Source organism: Corylus avellana, chromosome 11, assembly GCF_965113065.1.
Source record: "Corylus avellana chromosome 11, dhCorAvel1.hap1.2, whole genome shotgun sequence".
NCBI classification, from domain to species: Eukaryota; Viridiplantae; Streptophyta; class Magnoliopsida; order Fagales; family Betulaceae; genus Corylus; species Corylus avellana.
In genome coordinates, this window is record NC_142500.1 from 4882359 (window position 1) to 4899556 (window position 17198).

The window sequence follows — 17198 nt, forward strand, 5'->3', positions numbered from 1 at the left end:
CCCATTTAAAGAAAAAAAAAATATTCGTTTGGTAAACAAATTTAAAAGTGCTTTTAAGGGTCAAAAAAACTTAAAAATGGCCAAAAAGTACTTTTGACAAAAGCTTAAAAATAAAGTTTTTGTCCGAAAACTCTTTTTAACTTAAAAGCTATATTTCTCAAACACAATTCTAGACAGGCTCTTTAAGCCCCTTTCAAAGAATTATAATAAGCCACTTGAAGTATTTGTACAAGAAAGCAAGTGATTTGAAATATGTGAGAGATCATGTAAATATTTATGACATTACGAGGAAATATCAAATAGATTAATTACTTTTGAGAAAAGTACAATTAAGTCACAGATAGTCATTATCACTTGGTTTACACAATAATGATGGTTTTTTTTTTGATAAAATGAGTCACTTATATTAATCAATCACAATAATAATGATGGTTGCTTTTGAAAAGAAACCATCCAGATCGATGCATCATCTTTTCAAAATGCCAAAGACGTCTAATCAAATATAAATACAGAAAGTAATTACTCTCGGCCCCTTTATATTAATGCCTAATATAGAAATATATGGTCAATCAATGCACACCAATCACCTTTTTAAGTTAACAGAGTTTATGGAATATTCTCAATATTTAGGGTGGTTTAATTGGAATTATGTTTTTTTAAAAAATATAATTTAAAAATAGCAATTTAAAAATGTAATTTTTTAAAACACAGTTAAACGTTTGGCAAAATGATGATTTAGCCATTAAAATTACACTTTAACCTATAAAATCTTAGTTTTACCTTTAAAATTATGTGTTTTCAGAAAATCTCCTTATCTACGATTTGAAAATGTAAAAAATCAAAGTTTTTAAATAGTAATTTTTTAAAAATGAAATTCTAAACAATCAATTTTCTCTGTAATTTGATTTAAAATCGTACATTTTTCTATGAAATCGTAATTCCAAACTTACCCTTGAGTAGGTAAGGCTAGGGAAAAAAAAAATGAATAGCTCTCACTAGCATTTTCAAGGTAGCTAGGATGGGGCCAAATTGATTCAAAGATTGGACCTAAGTTGGGTTATTACACAAATGTTAAAATAAGCTAGCAAATATTTTCAAAGGAAAAACAGTTGACTACCTAAAAACTAGCGAACACATTCTGGTTTATATATGCATTCACACCGAATGCTTTAAGGAGGCATCTTCTTCAAAATTAAAAAAAAAAAAAAAAAAAAAAAAAAAAAAAAGGATTGCACCGTAGATCTACTCTCCATTTTTTTTTTCTTTCTTTTTCATCGTTTGTTTATATATATATATGTTAAATTGGTCCTTCATATATGAAACATCACTATTCATCTTTTGGGGGTGAATAGGTGTTCAATGACAAACTTTACCAATTAAAATTAAGAAAGGCACATTACACACATAATGATCAATCAACAAAAACCCAAAATATAAGTGCATTAAATGAATTTTTGTTAACGAAGTGTAAAATTTTTGAAGAATTCTTTAAAAGAAAAATCACTCAGAGGGGCATTGAGCCCCGAGAAATTCCATTATAGAAGAAAAGTTTTACAATTTGTTTAATTAAGTACTCAAAAAACATTTGTAGACTCAAAAAAAAAAAAAAAAAAATGCAGTACAACTCCAAGCATTTTCCTTTAGTACCCCGCAAAATACATTTATTTGTGAAATTTATCCTGGCATAACCAAAAACAAATATATGTTGTAAATCAATTATTGTTGTGTACTTAAATTTTGACCATATTCATAGGTCATGATTATATATATATATATATATATATATATATATATATATATATATGCTTTCGTAACCGTCTCATATGCAAAATACGAGTAATTTTAGAAGTTCATTTCGTGTCATTTTTAAATTCTTAAAAAAAGGAGATGACTTTTAAAATTATCACTTGATCAAAATTCAATAATAATCAATCAGAAGGTCACAGATAATTTTAAGAGTCACATCATTCTTGAAAGGACACAAGATTAACACAAGAAAGACTTTTAATATTACTTGTCAAATATATTTATTCGTGAAAATCCATATTGCATATTACATATATCAAGAATGCCAAATGCACGTGAAAGAGAATATATATATGGGTGAAAAACAAATTGATAAATTGGTCAGCGACCATATTATAAACAAATTTATAAACAATATGAAGCTTAATCCATAAAAAAGGATATTGGTACTAAACAAACACAATTGTATTATAATTATGGTCACACATACTATATTTGCTCAAACCTCGTACATTGGTTTGGTTTTGATATCATATTGGTTTTGCTACGTACAAACCCCAATTACTCATCATCATCTCTTTCTCTCTGTGCACATATACACTTATATAATAAAGAAAACAGAGAAACGGTAAATACTATAATTTCATCCAACGTTCATCTAACAATGCTGACATGTCATTTCCGATCGTCATGTCAGCATTGTTAGATTAACATTGAATAGAATTATAGCAAGACAGAAAGCTCTATACAAACACAAGACTTTTCTATACGTATACAACTTTAATTATATGAATAAATATAGCATGAGATAATGAGGTCAGAGGTAAAAGCTTTCCTCTCCTGAAGGGCTAGGACAATTCCCGTTGAGAAGCTCCTCTATCATTTGCAGGGCGATTCTCTCCTCTTCATCCATCTCTGCTCGGAGTTCTGGCCCGGTAAACGCGGGCCGGGAGTCGGAAGACAAAGGCAATGAACTGTTTTGATCAGCACCGTCCACGGCGGCATTCTTATTCCCCAGCTGAACGGTCATGATCCAACTCGAGTCAGAGCGTTGACCGGCACGCTTCTGCCACACCCCGATATGAGAGCTCTCGGTGTCGAGCCTAAGACAAGTCATGGACGGCGATGGCGCCTTGCTACATTTCCGAAGCTTTGCATGCAGGATTTCCGACAAATCCTTTGGCGGCGACGGCGGCGGATCCTCGCTCCTCATTGGCTCCCCGGCAGGCGTTTGAGTTATCGGGAAGTTGGTTTTGGCGTTGCGGCCGCTCATCAAAATGGCGGCTTGGTCGTACGCTCGAGCTGCCTCTTCGGCTGTCTCAAATGTGCCTAGCCATATCCTTCTCTTCCTGTGTCGAAAAAAAAGTCAAAAAATAAAATAAAATTGCTTCGTCGAAGGAGAAAAGAAATTAAGGAGAAGTTGGTGGGGGCAAGATTACAGCAAAGGGTGGCGTATTTCGGAGACCCAGGAGCCCCAATGACGCTGCCTAACGCCTCTGAACTTCTTTGAATGCACCATGTTGATGGGAGAGAGAGAGAGAGTGTATGTGTGAAGTACAGAGGGAACAGAGAAGGAAGATATAGAAGTGTGGAGTGAAGGTGTACGTACAGTGTCGGCGAACCGTATTGCTTGTAATAAACATTGCTACCTAAACCCTTCCATTATATAGCTACAGACCTCCCCGATATCGATATATATATATATATATAGAGAGAGAGAGAGAGAGAGAGAGAGAGAGAGAGCTTCCACCCAATAAATGGTATGCTTGACCTGCACGTTTTGAGTCGTGAACGAAAACGACTTGCATATAAGTAATTAGCTAGTAGGGTTTAAGAGGGTTAAACCCTAATCCGACATATTAATATTTAGGGTTACAATTTTTTATTTGAAATTAATGGGATAGGGTTAAAGAGTCTGACCTATTAGATTAAACGTGTTAAGTTAGAGTTGATTTATATAATATTATATTTACGTTTCAACACGATTTGAACCAAACATGTAAATACAACAATTTTTGTTGGCAAGGAGTTAGAGGGGACCGAAAATTGAAATGATAGCGAGATGTGGCTAAGGGTGAAGTTGAATATAATATGGCCACTGTCATAGTTATGAGAAAATAATGTTTGTCCTCTCTTTGTTATATTAGGGCTGATCTAGATAATCTTATATTCATATTTCAATACGATTTGAACCCAACACATAATAAATACAACATTTTTGTTTTTTTTGTTTTTTGTTAGCCGAAGCTAGAAGTGACTGAAAAATTGAAATGATAGCAAGATGTAGCTAAGGGTGAAGTTACTCTGGCACGACCACTATCATAGTCAGGAGAAAAGAATGCTAATTTTGTTGTCTCTTTATGTTAAGTTATGACTTATCTATATATCATCTTATACTTATACTTCAACATAATTTGAACTCAACATACAAATACAACCATTTTTTTGTTATTTTTTGTTGGCGGCCATTGGTCCAACAAAAAAAAAAAACCATTTTTAATTTAAGTAATGGTCCAAGGAGTACTGTATTGTATTACTTAAGAGATGACGTACGTAGAGGATCTATAAGGGAGGTCCAGCTTAAGCTGTGGTGATCCCAATTCTAGACGTCGTTTTAATTCATTAAATGGGCAATTAAGAGCCTTCAACTATTCCGTTGGTTTAATTGGTTTTGTATTTAAGATTTGCAAGGGAAGGTGACAGATTATTAAAAGGAAAACAACGCATATGACAAAAAGCAAGGTGCTAGACACCACAAATCCTGCACATGCATTGTGGTTGGAAAATATGTTTTTGGTTGGTTTACTCACTTTGCTTTTTCGCTTAAATATATATCAACTTCGTAATGTGATAATGAAAGTTTAAATATATATCAACTTCTTAATGTTTCTGGGGATAAATGCATTGAAAGCAATAGCCAATATGGGGCAAGTAATTCCCATCTGGCAACATCTTCAGATCGAGTGCTTTTTTTTTTAAAAAAAAAAAAAAAACATTTATTTTATTTTAAGGAAAATTTCACTGAAGACTCCTGAACTTTTACCCATTTTGAAATACCCCCCATAAACTTCAAAATCTCTCAATTTAGTCCCCTGAACTTTCAATTGCTCTCAATTTGGACCCCTCCGTCAAATTTTAAACGTTACATGACGTTTATACTCCTGACTTTTGTATAAAATTTCAACTTCCAAAACGATTTTTTATTTTAAAAAAAAAAACAAAAATTAGGGATATTTTGGTCTTTTTTTTTGTATTTTTAACTGCTAAAATTGACGGAGGGATCCAAATTGAAAGCAATTGAAAGTTCAGGGGACTAAATTGAGAGATTTTGAAGTTTAGGAGGGGTATTTCAAAACGGATAAAAGTTCGGGGGTCTTTAGTGAAGTTTCACCTTTATTTTATTAAGGATATTTTTGTCATTTAGGGGAAACATTTGTTTCAATTGAGAGTTTGGAGGAGAAAAACATTATCAATTGGGTTATAATTTGAAAAAAGGTATGTGATTTTTCTCAATAATCTTTAAATAGACTTACAACCATAATAATTTACTCCCGTAAAACAAACTCAATGAGTACTCCAATATTGATACATCTTACCATGTTGTCTTATTGAAAACGAACACAACTCATATTTGTTTTCTACCATTTTAAAATAACTAATTAATCAATCTAAATTTCTTTTGTTAAATTATTTAGGGAAAATTTCACTAAGGACCCCCAAACTTCCACCCGTTTTGAAATACTCCCCCTGAACTTCAAAATCTCTCAATTTAGTCCTCTGAACTTTCAATTGCTTTCAATTTGGACCCCTCCGTCAGATTTTAAATGTCACATGACGTTTATACCCCTGACTTTTGTATAAAATTCCAACTTCTAAAACGTTTTTTTATTTAAAAAAAAAACAAAAATCAGGGATATTTTGGTCTTTTTTTGACTTTTTAACGGCTAAAATTAACGGAATGGTACAAATTGAGAGATTTTGAAGTTCAGGGGGGCATTTCAAAACGGGTAAAAATTTGAGGATCTTTAGTGAAGTTTCTCCAATTATTTATAAAGCACATTCTCACATAAAACTGCACTAAAAAAAAATAAAGTAAATTTTCGTCTATTTTTTTTATTAAAAAAATTAATTATTAAATTTGTAAATCTCACATTGATTTTTTTAAAAAATTAAATGAGATAAAAGGACCGAAAAATGACAAATACCAGTTCTTTTCTTTACCAAGTCCGATGCTAGGGCTCGTTTGCCAACAGCCGGGGCCGGCACTGTAGCTGGAATGGCACTGTTCCAGCTACAGTGCCAACTGACAGGTGGCAACAAAAATTGACTCTTTCATATTAATTTTTTTTTTTTAAAAAAAAAAAGTAAAATATTAAAAAAAAAAAAAAAGAAAAAGAAAAAATGAGGAGAAAGATGGGGTGGTTCCAGCCACCCCCTGGCCGATCTGGGGGTGGTCGAACCACCCCCCTGGCCGATCTGGAGGTGGTCGAACCACCCCCATGGCCAAGGGGGTGGTTCGGCCACCCCCTTGGCCACCAAAAAAAATGGGATCGGGTGCAGCCGTATGGGGTGGCCGAAACCACCCCCAGCCCCTTGGGGGTGGTCCGGCCACCCCCAAATGCACCTGATCCCCTTTTTTTTTTTTTTTTTTGGTGGCCAAGGGGTTGGTTCGGACCACCCCAGATCAGCCAAGGGGGTGGCTGGAGCCACCCCTTTGGCCAAAAATGGGGTGGTCCGGCCACCCCATTTTGGCCCAACCACCCCATCTTTCTCCTCTTTTTTTTTTTTTTTTTTTTTTAAAAAAAAAATTAATATGAAAAAATCAATTTTTGCTGCCCTAAATGTCAAGCCTGTATTTATGTCTGCATGTGTTTCCTAAGCACAAGGATGACGTCATGATGAGGCTGAATAGTGAGTGGGTCTACAAGTTCCCAAAGACATGGAACTAAATGACGACACACACGTGTTCTCACTAACCATTTTGTCATCATTCTATGCGGGTATATTTGAGATTGCAATTTTGTAATAATAATTTGTATTTTTTAAAAGATATTGTAAAACATTGCAATTTAAAATTTTAAAAAAATATACTATTTGTATAAATAAGTTTGAGAGTGCTTATTTAAAAAAGCACAAATTAAAATCAAAATTACGATTTGTCATAACAAATATTAATATTTTAAAAACATAATTTTTTAAATAAGATTTTTGAAGTGGACAAGACCTCCACATGTGTGGTATAAAATCAATTGTGATGCAACTATTGATGCCAAATACAGTGTGCTTCGGGGGGGGGGGGGGGGAGGGGGGGGGGGTGGGTAATTATCAAAGATAATGAAAGAAAAGTTATTTTAATGGTTATGGTCCATGCTTCTCTCTCCTATTCTGGACGGCAACGCACAATCATCATAGCGCTACAAAATAAGGAGCATAATGAGAGTAGATACGGTCAACTAATCGAGGATGCAAAATTAATTTTGAACCCTCTATCCAATTGAAAACCTAAACATGTACGCTGAAATATGGATCCGAATCCTCTCGAATTTTTAAAAATATTCAAGTTTTATAATTATATTTCTACATATGACATAAGAACTAACAATTTTTTGACACAATATACATGCCTGACAACATGCGAATATAAAATGTGACCCCGATAAGTATATATATATATTTTGATGTAAAGCAAGTGTTAAAAAGCCAAATAAATAAAAAGCTTTGAAAGAGGAGGATTGAATAACCCCATAACCATATGGAGCACGCTCACGTAAACGCTAAAGAGCATTAACGTAGTTGTACGCATAAACAACAACTTTTTGTCCTGACTCGACGCGTACGATGTGGCCAAATATAGAGCCACAGAAAAACCTTCAATTTTCCTTCCCACACTTTGCTCGTCCCGCTTTGTTTAATTGCCTGCACAGCGAATTTGGACGCTTTTCTAGTTTTTTATTTTTATTTTTATTTTATTATTATTATTATTATTATTTATTTTTATTTTTTATCTATGTAAATGCAGTTGACATCTCTTTGTGTTACACCTGTTACATATTTAGATTACATAAATGATTGGTGTCAATAATTTATTAATATTTTTCTATAAATTTAATAAATTAATTATGGATCCGGCTTACATGCTGCTATTTTAATAACAACATGTATGTTGTAGTTTAATCAACGGTCAAAATTGAATCTTAAAGTTGACTTACTTTTAAAAGTTTTCAATAGGAGATAGAAAATAAAGTGAGATTTTGAGAAATTCAATCTCGACCGTTGATTAAACTACAACATACATACTGTTATTAATAACAGCATGTAAAAATGATATGAAGAAATATAAGTAAAATATTAATACCAATCATTTCTCTTTACATTATACATTATGGTTGCTTTACAAAAATTTTGCACTATGCATGCCATGTGGACAGAGAATAATTTTTTTGTTTTTTTTTTAAAAAAAAATTTTTTTGGGTAACAAAGATTTATGCACAAAGCAGAGAAAAAATCTGGTAATCTCAAAGACTAATCAGCAATAACATGAGATATGTGGATCTTTTACAATTTTAAAGAAATTGTAGACTTTTAAATTATGTGAATGATTTAGAAAATGCAGACAAAAAGAATTTTTCTCTCAAAAGGTTTTTTCTTCATTTTTTGATCATTTGAAGAGATGTTTATTCTTCAGAAAACCAAAATACAGTTTTTGGCTCAAAAGTTTTTACAACATAAAACGTAAGAACATGATGAAATATACTCAATTTTTATTGGCAACATGCCTCATTTTTAATAGGTAAGCTGTTTGAGATAGAATTATAGCCCCTATATATATATATATATATATATATTTTTTAATTGAATAAAGAAAAAGATTACAGGGGAGGCTCTTTCCCATTTCTGATCCGAATGAAAGAGAAAATGGAAGATCCTGTGGGAATACTTCCAAAAATACGATTGGAAGCGGCTTATTGAGCTAAAGCATCTGCCCTAAAATTGGTACATCGAGACACTTTTAAAGTGTTCAAACTTTAAAAGAAAGAAAAAGTTAAACTAATATCATAAATACAGTTAGCAAAAGACCAAGAAAAAAAAAAAGAGTAGGGCTATTAATAGCTAAAATAACAAGGAGAACATCCTCTTCAACCGAGATAGGACCCAAACCCATAGAAACAGCCAAACGAACCACTAAAAAGGTTGCATGAGCTTTACCTTGCAAAACATCAGTAAAAACAAGTTTCTAAGTAGCATCTACAAAAATAGAAAGATAGAATTATAGCCTGAATTCACATAGTTTGAGATAAGGAATAACCTGAATTCACACAGCTTTAAAATCTACAATTTTTTTTTTTTTTTTTGAAATTGTAGGAAATTATTTTCAATATTGTTAAGCCTGACAAAAATTCTCATTTCATAGTAAATTACCAAGTTATGGTGAAGATGAATAAATTATAATTCTTACTTGGGTGTAGCTTTTATTCTAATAATTAAATACAAGGTGAAGAAATTCCCACGTAATGAATCTGTAATAGCTTTTATTACACATTTAAAGCAACCTTTACTGCACATTGAAAACAACACAAAGGAGCTAGGATAACAAGGCAAAATCGACACACAGTAGAAACACACATATTGATGAAGTGTGGCTTGGGAGGATGGAAATCAAAGAATAATCATGCCAGTAAAAAGCTTTTTGTGAATGGTTTATTAAAGTTATTATGCTATGCTGTCAACATTATTATGTAGACCCATCAAACCAAATAGTACTACAAAATTTTCAGATTAAAAATTCCATTAAAAAAAAAATGACCATACAATTAGGACAAGAACATATTAGGAGCCAAAATATCATGTTCGTAATGTAATCTTCCGGGAACTAGGGGTGTCAATGCGCTAACCGCTAACCGTAGTAACCGCTAACTGCCTTTTTATATAATATATTTTTATAATTATAATTATAAAAATATGTATACATATAACATAATCACTTGATCATTAAATCACAATTTTTTTTAAAAAATAATTAAATCACAATTTGAGTATTAATATATTATCACTATAATTTACATGATTATATCATATAATCACTTGATCATTAAATCACAATTTTTTTAAAAAATAATTAAATCACAATTTGAGTATTAGTATATTATCACTATAATTTATATGATTATATCACTTGATCAATTGATCATTAAATCATTTGATTATATAATAACAAATTATACATATATAGTATGACATAACTCATAAGTATACCAATTCATACTAATACAACAATTAAATATCTAGAGACTTATTTCCAATGTATGTTATAAACTTATAAGTCTATATATGTTATAAGTCTATATAAGTCTACATATGCATATGAATAATATAAATGTATAATATCAATACTTAATCATATGATTCAATGACAATTCAAATACTTTATTCAAGAGTTCAAGTGAATCATATTATTAATGTACAATGATGATATGATTCGTATAATATCAAATTAAGTAATTGACATTGGATTAAACAATGACTAATGTGTTACTTATAAACATAATTTAAGTATTAATGTATTATCATTATAATTTTAGTAATCTATATATTATCACTATAATTGATATGATTATATCGCATGATGACTTGATCATTAAATCATATGATTATATAATAATAAATAATACATATATAATATGACATAACTCATAAGTCATAAGTCTACAAGTTAATCATATGATTCATATACAATGATTATCACAATTGATTCAATTGAATTAAACAATATATTACTTATAACTACAATTTAATGAAAGCATTATTAGATACTTTAGGAATTTAGGATTTAGGAGTTTGAACATTACCATTTACCATTAGATATTAAGTTCAATTCAAAGAAAAAAGATTATAAGTAAATATGATAATAATTTAAATAATTAATCATATGATATAATTTAATGAGATTATATGATTATATAATATCAAATTAAGTAATTGACATTAGATTCAACAATGTGTTACTTATAATCACAATTGAAGTATTAATGTATTTTTTGAACATTTTTTAGAAAAAAGAAATTTAACCTATTTTTGAAAAAAGAAGAAAAAAAAAAGGAAAATTAACCATTTTTTAAACAATTTTGAATTTTTTGAACCATTTGTAACAATTTTTTAAAAATTGAATCATTGATATATAGTTAATAGTTTTACCCTTGAACCTTTTTTTAAAATATATATATATATAAGGTAAAACTACGTCGTTTTGCACTTCTATATATTCATCTATTTCTTCCCAACCCTAAATCTCACGAAAATCACCTCAATTAAATGTAAATTTTGGGTCAAATATTTTTGATTTAATATTTAAGGAAATTTTTTTAAAGTACAAGTAAATGTAAATTTTGGGTCAAATATTTTTGATTTTTCAATTTGGGCTCTTTTTGATAGCAATTGGGCCCAAGAAGACACTAAAAATAAAAAATAAAATAAAAAAATGAGGGTAAAAAAAGGCCCAAAAAGCCCAAAAAAAGAAGCCCAAAAGGGCCCACAAAGGCTCCAAAAAAAGCCTAATTTTGAAAAAGCGGTTAGCGGGTGGTTATCTATTTCACTAACCGCTAACTGGTGGTTAACCGCCAACCGCTAACCGGCGGTTAGCGGTTAGTGAAATTTACTAACCGCCTTGACACCCCTACCGGGAACGTTTTAGTCCTATTCATCAGAGGATTGTAACAGAACGCTGAAAGCTGCTTGATTAATGATTGCGCTTAAAATGATGCATTAGTCGTGAATTTATCATTTTATTGCGAGGAGTAAAATGCTATATCATCTTCTTATCATTTTAAAGTTGATGTGGCTTTTAAAGCCATCGTTGGATCAAAATTCAATAGTGGTTCATCTCAAATCCAATGATAATTTCAAAAGCCACACCAACTTTAAAGGGATTAAAAAATGGTATGTCACTCTATTATGAAAGTGATGAAACTTTGTTATCCTAGCTCGTTGTTATTGGCATCCTTGCTATCTGCGCTCATGAGTTGTCCCTTATGAGGGCCCTTGAGGAAACAAGCATCCACCCCAATTACATGCCTACAACCTGCTTTGAACGCTTCTTTCATGGTTGCTAGGGAGATTGGTCTTTCAACCCTCAACAGTACACAGCTACCAACATGTGTTTTCCTAATAGTTGCAGCATTGTCCCACAATCGATAGGATTGTTCATCTAACTTCCCAAATATTTTTGACTCTGCCTTTAAAGGCAAAAAAATGTAGTATTAGTAACGTGTGTACTGTTCATTATTTTTCGCCACGTTATCATTTAGTAACGTGTCACTTTACCCACGTTACTACATGGTAACGTGTAATTTGACACGTTACTAACTCGAAAACAGGAAAAAAAATAAAATTAAATTAAAAAATAAAAAATTCGAAAACTTTAGTAACGTGTCAAAGTTGGCACGTTACTAAATGATAACGTGTCAAATTTAACACGTTATTAATTTTAAAACTGAAAGAAAAAAAAAATAAAAGAAAAATTGAAAACTTTAGTAACATGTCAAATTTGACACGTTACTAAATGGTATCATGTCAAATTTGACACGTTACTAAATGGTATCATGTCAAATTTGACACGTTACTAGATCGAAAACTGAAAAATAAATAAATAAATAAAAATTCGAAAAGTTTAGTAATGTGTCAAAGTTGACACGTTACTAAATGGTAACGTGTCAAATTTGACACATTACTAATTCAAAAACTGAAGAAAAAAAAAAAAAATCGAAAACTTTAGTAACGTGTCAAATTTGACACGTTACAAAATGGTAACATGTCAAAATTTGACACGTTACCAACGGGCATTGGAAACTTGCGCCAGCTACTTCCCTTTTTTTTTTTTTTTTTTTTTTTTTTTTTTTTTCTTTCTTCTTCCCTCTTTTTTCTTCCTCCCTATCGCACTTTTTCTTTCTTCTTTCTTCTGCTCTTTTTCTCTCTTTTGCTCTCACGCCCAGTATACCCCCATGGAATCTCCCTCTTCTCTTAAATGGGAAGAAGAAAAAGAAAAGGAGAAGAGAAGATAAGAAGAAAATGAAAAAGAGAAGAAAAGTTTTTCTGTTGGGTTTGGGTTTGGGTGTTTGAAATTTTTCTGCTGGGTTTGGGTGTTTGAAATATTTCTGGGTCTGATTTTCTGGTTGGGTTGGTTTGATTTTTCAAGTTGAATCCACTTGGGGAATGGACATCGTATACTCTAATGGGTAATTTTTCTGATTTTTATAGTTAATTTTTCTGGTTGATTTTTTTGATCTTTTTATCTCTTTCAAATTAATTAATTATTTGCAACTTGTTTAGCTTCTTTTCTTAATTACATGAGTATTGTTGACCCAAGACACTATAGAGAAGTAAGGCAGAGACCGTGGAGAAAATGGGCAGCCGAGATTCGAGACCTACAAAACGCAGCAAGAGTTTGGCTTGGAATCATAGTAAAGGCATTGAAATTCTTTTTAATGAAAAAACACAAAACTTGCAAGCCTAAGAGCACTACTCATCCAAATTACTGAAATAAATTTGAAAAAAAAATAATAATAATTTTTTACTAAATTTTTAAACTTTAGTAAAATGTCATTTTTGACATGTTACTACGTTACTAAACTTTAGTAACGTGTCAGAAGCTAACACGTTACTAATAGGAATTTAGTAACACCCAAATTGGTAATACGCCGCACATGTTACTAGCCACACGTTACTAACATTTAGTAACGTGTTAGGCCTATTGACATGTTACTAATGTGTCGTTACTAATCATAAAGTTTTTTGTAATGTTTCTTCTAGCCTTAAAAAGCTTTCTATCATTTACATTGACATTCCACTTATCTTTCACCTTTTCTTGGAGGGCTTTTATTGGCAAACCGGGTTGGGTTCTAAACTCACCCATTAATTTATCAGTTATCAAAGTAGAACTTATGATATTATTCTTGTACCACCTCGAGCATGAATGCTTTAGCTTCAAAGACCTTACTTGGAATGTCTCTTCGCCCTTCACTTGATGCCCATAGACTCTTACTCACAACAACTATCTTTGCACACTATACACACCTTATCCTTATCATTTTTCTTGAAAACTATATCCTTCCCCCTTGATACATTATATTGTTTAATAGCTTCTTTGAACGTATATACATCTAGAAATCTCTATCCATTCTCCACTTTGGGATTAATCAAGTCAATTGTTTGGAATGTGCAATACCTAGTCACACATTTAGGTAGGGATGACACATCTTCATCGCTACCACATAGGGACTCGAATATATCACTCGGATAATCATAGGGCAGATAATGATGATGATGAGAATGAGTGAACCTCCTTACCCCTAGATGTGCTCGCATTTGAGGTGTCATCAACGTTTGAGTTGTTGTACATGTACAACCATTTGTGACCCATCAACCACATTGCTTCTATCATCCCCACTGCATCAACTTCTACCTCATAACATCCATCACTTTCATCCTCACCCCTCTCCGCATCAATTTCTACCTAATCATTATCATCAGCTTCTATGAAATCTAAACTTACCCTTCCAAACTTACCCTTAAGAAGCTAAGGCTAGGAAAAAAAAATGAATAGCTCTCACTAGCTAGGAAAAAAAATGCATCAACTTACCCTCATAACATATGGCAGATGATGATGATGATGAGAATGAGTGAACCTCCTTACCCCTAGATGTGCTTGCATTTGAGGTGTCATCAACGTTTGAGTTGTTGTACACAACCATTTGTGACCCATCACCCACATTGCTTCTATCACCCCCACTGCATCAACTTCTACCTCATAACGTTCATCACTTTCATCCTCACCCCTCTCCGCATCAATTTCTACCTAATCATTATCATCAACTTCTATGAAATCCAAACTTACCCTTAAGTGGCTAAGGATAGGAAAAAAAAATGAATAGCTCTCACTAGCATTTTCAAGGTAGCTAGGATGGGGCCAAATTGATTCAAAGATTGGACCTAAGTTGGGTTATTACACAAATGTTAAAATAAGCTAGCAAATATTTTCGAAGAAAAAAACAGTTGACTACCTAAAAGCTAGCTAACACATTCTGGTTTACATGCATTTACACCGAATGCTTTAAGGAGGCATCTTCTTCAAAATTTAAAAAATAAAAAAAAATAAAAATAAAAAATAAAAAAAATAAAGGATTGCACCTTAGATCTACTCTCCAATTTTTTTTTTTTCTTTTTCATCGTTTGTTTTTAAATATATGTTAAATTGGTCCTTCATAGATGAAACATCGATCACTATTCATCTTTTGGGGGGTGAATAGGTGTTCTATGACAAACTTTACCAATTAAAAATAAGAAAGGCACATTACACACATAATGATCAATCAACAAAAACCCAAAATATAAGTGCATTAAATGAATTTTTGTTAACGAAGTGTAAAATTTTTGAAGAATTTTTTAAAAGAAAAATCACTTAGAGGGGCATTGAGCCCCGGGAAATTCCATTATAGAAGAAAAGTTTTACAATTTGTTTAATTAAGTACTCAAAAAACCTTTGTAGACTCCAAAAAAAAAAATGTAGTACTATTCCTAGCATTTTCCTTTAGTACCCCGCAAAATACTTTTATTTGTGAAATTTATTATGGCATAACCAAAAACAAATATATGTTGTAAATCAATTATTGTTGTGTACTTAAGTTTTGACCATATTCATAGATCACGCTTATATATATATATATATATATATATATATATATATATGCTTTTGTGACCGTCTCGTATGCAAAATACGAGTAATTTTAGAAGTTATTCTCGTGTCACTTTTATATCTCTTCGAAAATGAAATGGCTTTTAAAATCACTACTTGATCAAAATTCAATAAAAATTCAATAAAGACTTAAAATTACTCGTAAAATATACTTCGTTAAAATCCATATTACATATTACATATATCAAGAATGCCAAATGCACATGAAAGAGAATATATATATATATGGGTGAAAAAAAAATTGATACATTGGTCAGAACAATATGAAGCCTAATCCACAAAAAGGATATTGGTACTAAACAAACACAATTGTATTTTAATTATGGTCACACATACTATATTTGCTCAAACCTCCTACATTAATTGGTTTGGTTTTGGTATCATATTGGTTTTGCTACGTACAAAACCCATTTACTTATCATCATCTCTTTCTCTCTGTGCACATATACACTTATGTAATAAAGAAAGAGAGAAACGGTAAATACTATAATTTCGTCCAACGTTCAACGTTCATCTAACAATGCTGACATGTCATTTCTGATCGTCATGTCAGCATTGTTAAATTAACGTTGAATAGAATTATAGCAAGACAGAAAGCTCTATACAAACACAAGACTTTTCTATACGTATACAACTTTAATTATATGAATAAATATAGCATGAGATAATGAGGTTAGAGGTAAAAGCTTTCCTCTCCTGAAGGGCTAGGACAATTCCCGTTGAGAAGCTCCTCTATCATTTGCAGGGCAATTCTCTCCTCTTCATCCATCTCTGCTCGGAGTTCCGGCCCGGTAAACGCGGGCAGGGAGTCGGAAGACAAAGGCAACGAACTGTTTTGATCAGCACCGTCCACGGCGGCATTCTTAGTCCCCAGCTGAACGGTCATGATCCAACTCGAGCCAGAGCGTTGACCGGCACGTTTCTGCCACACGCCGATATGAGAGCTCTCAGTGTCGAGCCTAAGACAAGTCATGGACGGCGATGGCGCCTTGCTACATTTCCGAAGCTTTGCATGCAGGATTTCCGACAAATCCTTGGGTGGCGACGGCAGCGGATCCTCGCTCCTCATCGGCTCCCCGGCCGGCGTTTGAGTTATCGGGAAGTTGGTTTTGGCGTTGCGGCCGCTCATCAAAATGGCGGCTTGGTCGTATGCTCGAGCTGCCTCTTCGGCTGTCTCAAATGTGCCTAGCCATATCCTTCTCTTCCTGTGTTCAAAAAAATGTCAAAAAATAGAATAAAATTGCTTCGTCGAAGGAAAAAAGAAAGGAGAAGTTGGTGGGGGCAAGATTACAGCAAAGGGTGGCGTATTTCGGAGACCCAGGAGCCCCAATGACGCTGCCTAACGCCTCTGAACTTCTTTGAATGCACCATGTTGATGGGAGAGAGAGAGAGAGAGAGTGTGAAGTACAGAGGGAACGGAAAAGGAAGATATAGAAGTGTGGAGTGAAGGTGAACGTACAGTGTCGGCGAACTGTATTGCTTGTAATAAACATTGCTACCTAAACCCTTCCATTATATAGCTACAGACCTCCCCGATATATATATATATATATATATATATATATATATATATATATATAGAGAGAGAGAGAGAGAGAGAGAGAGAGAGAGAACTTCTCCCCAATAAATGGATGTTCTTGACCTGCACGTTTTGAGTCGTGAACGAAAACGACTTACATATAAGTAATTAGCTGGTAGGGTTTAAGAG

General features: G+C 32.6%; 2 protein-coding genes across 2 annotated transcripts; both read right to left on the reverse strand.

The window, feature by feature from the left end:
• Window positions 1-2173: 2173 nt before the first annotated feature.
• LOC132166328 (ethylene-responsive transcription factor WIN1) lies at window positions 2174-3396 on the reverse strand. The gene is made up of 2 exons (XM_059577131.2): window positions 3186-3396; window positions 2174-3095 (listed from the first exon to the last, which is right to left on the reverse strand). Exons 1-2 carry the CDS (start codon window positions 3263-3265, stop codon window positions 2564-2566), a joined length of 612 nt encoding a protein of 203 aa, XP_059433114.1. The 5' UTR covers window positions 3266-3396; the 3' UTR covers window positions 2174-2563.
• A 12444-nt stretch (window positions 3397-15840) lies between these two features.
• On the reverse strand, window positions 15841-16933 carry LOC132166491 (ethylene-responsive transcription factor WIN1-like). The gene is made up of 2 exons (XM_059577312.1): window positions 16782-16933; window positions 15841-16695 (listed from the first exon to the last, which is right to left on the reverse strand). The coding sequence occupies exons 1-2, from the start codon at window positions 16859-16861 to the stop codon at window positions 16164-16166; spliced, it is 612 nt and encodes a 203-aa protein (XP_059433295.1). The 5' UTR covers window positions 16862-16933; the 3' UTR covers window positions 15841-16163.
• Between the last annotated feature and the right edge of the window lie 265 nt (window positions 16934-17198).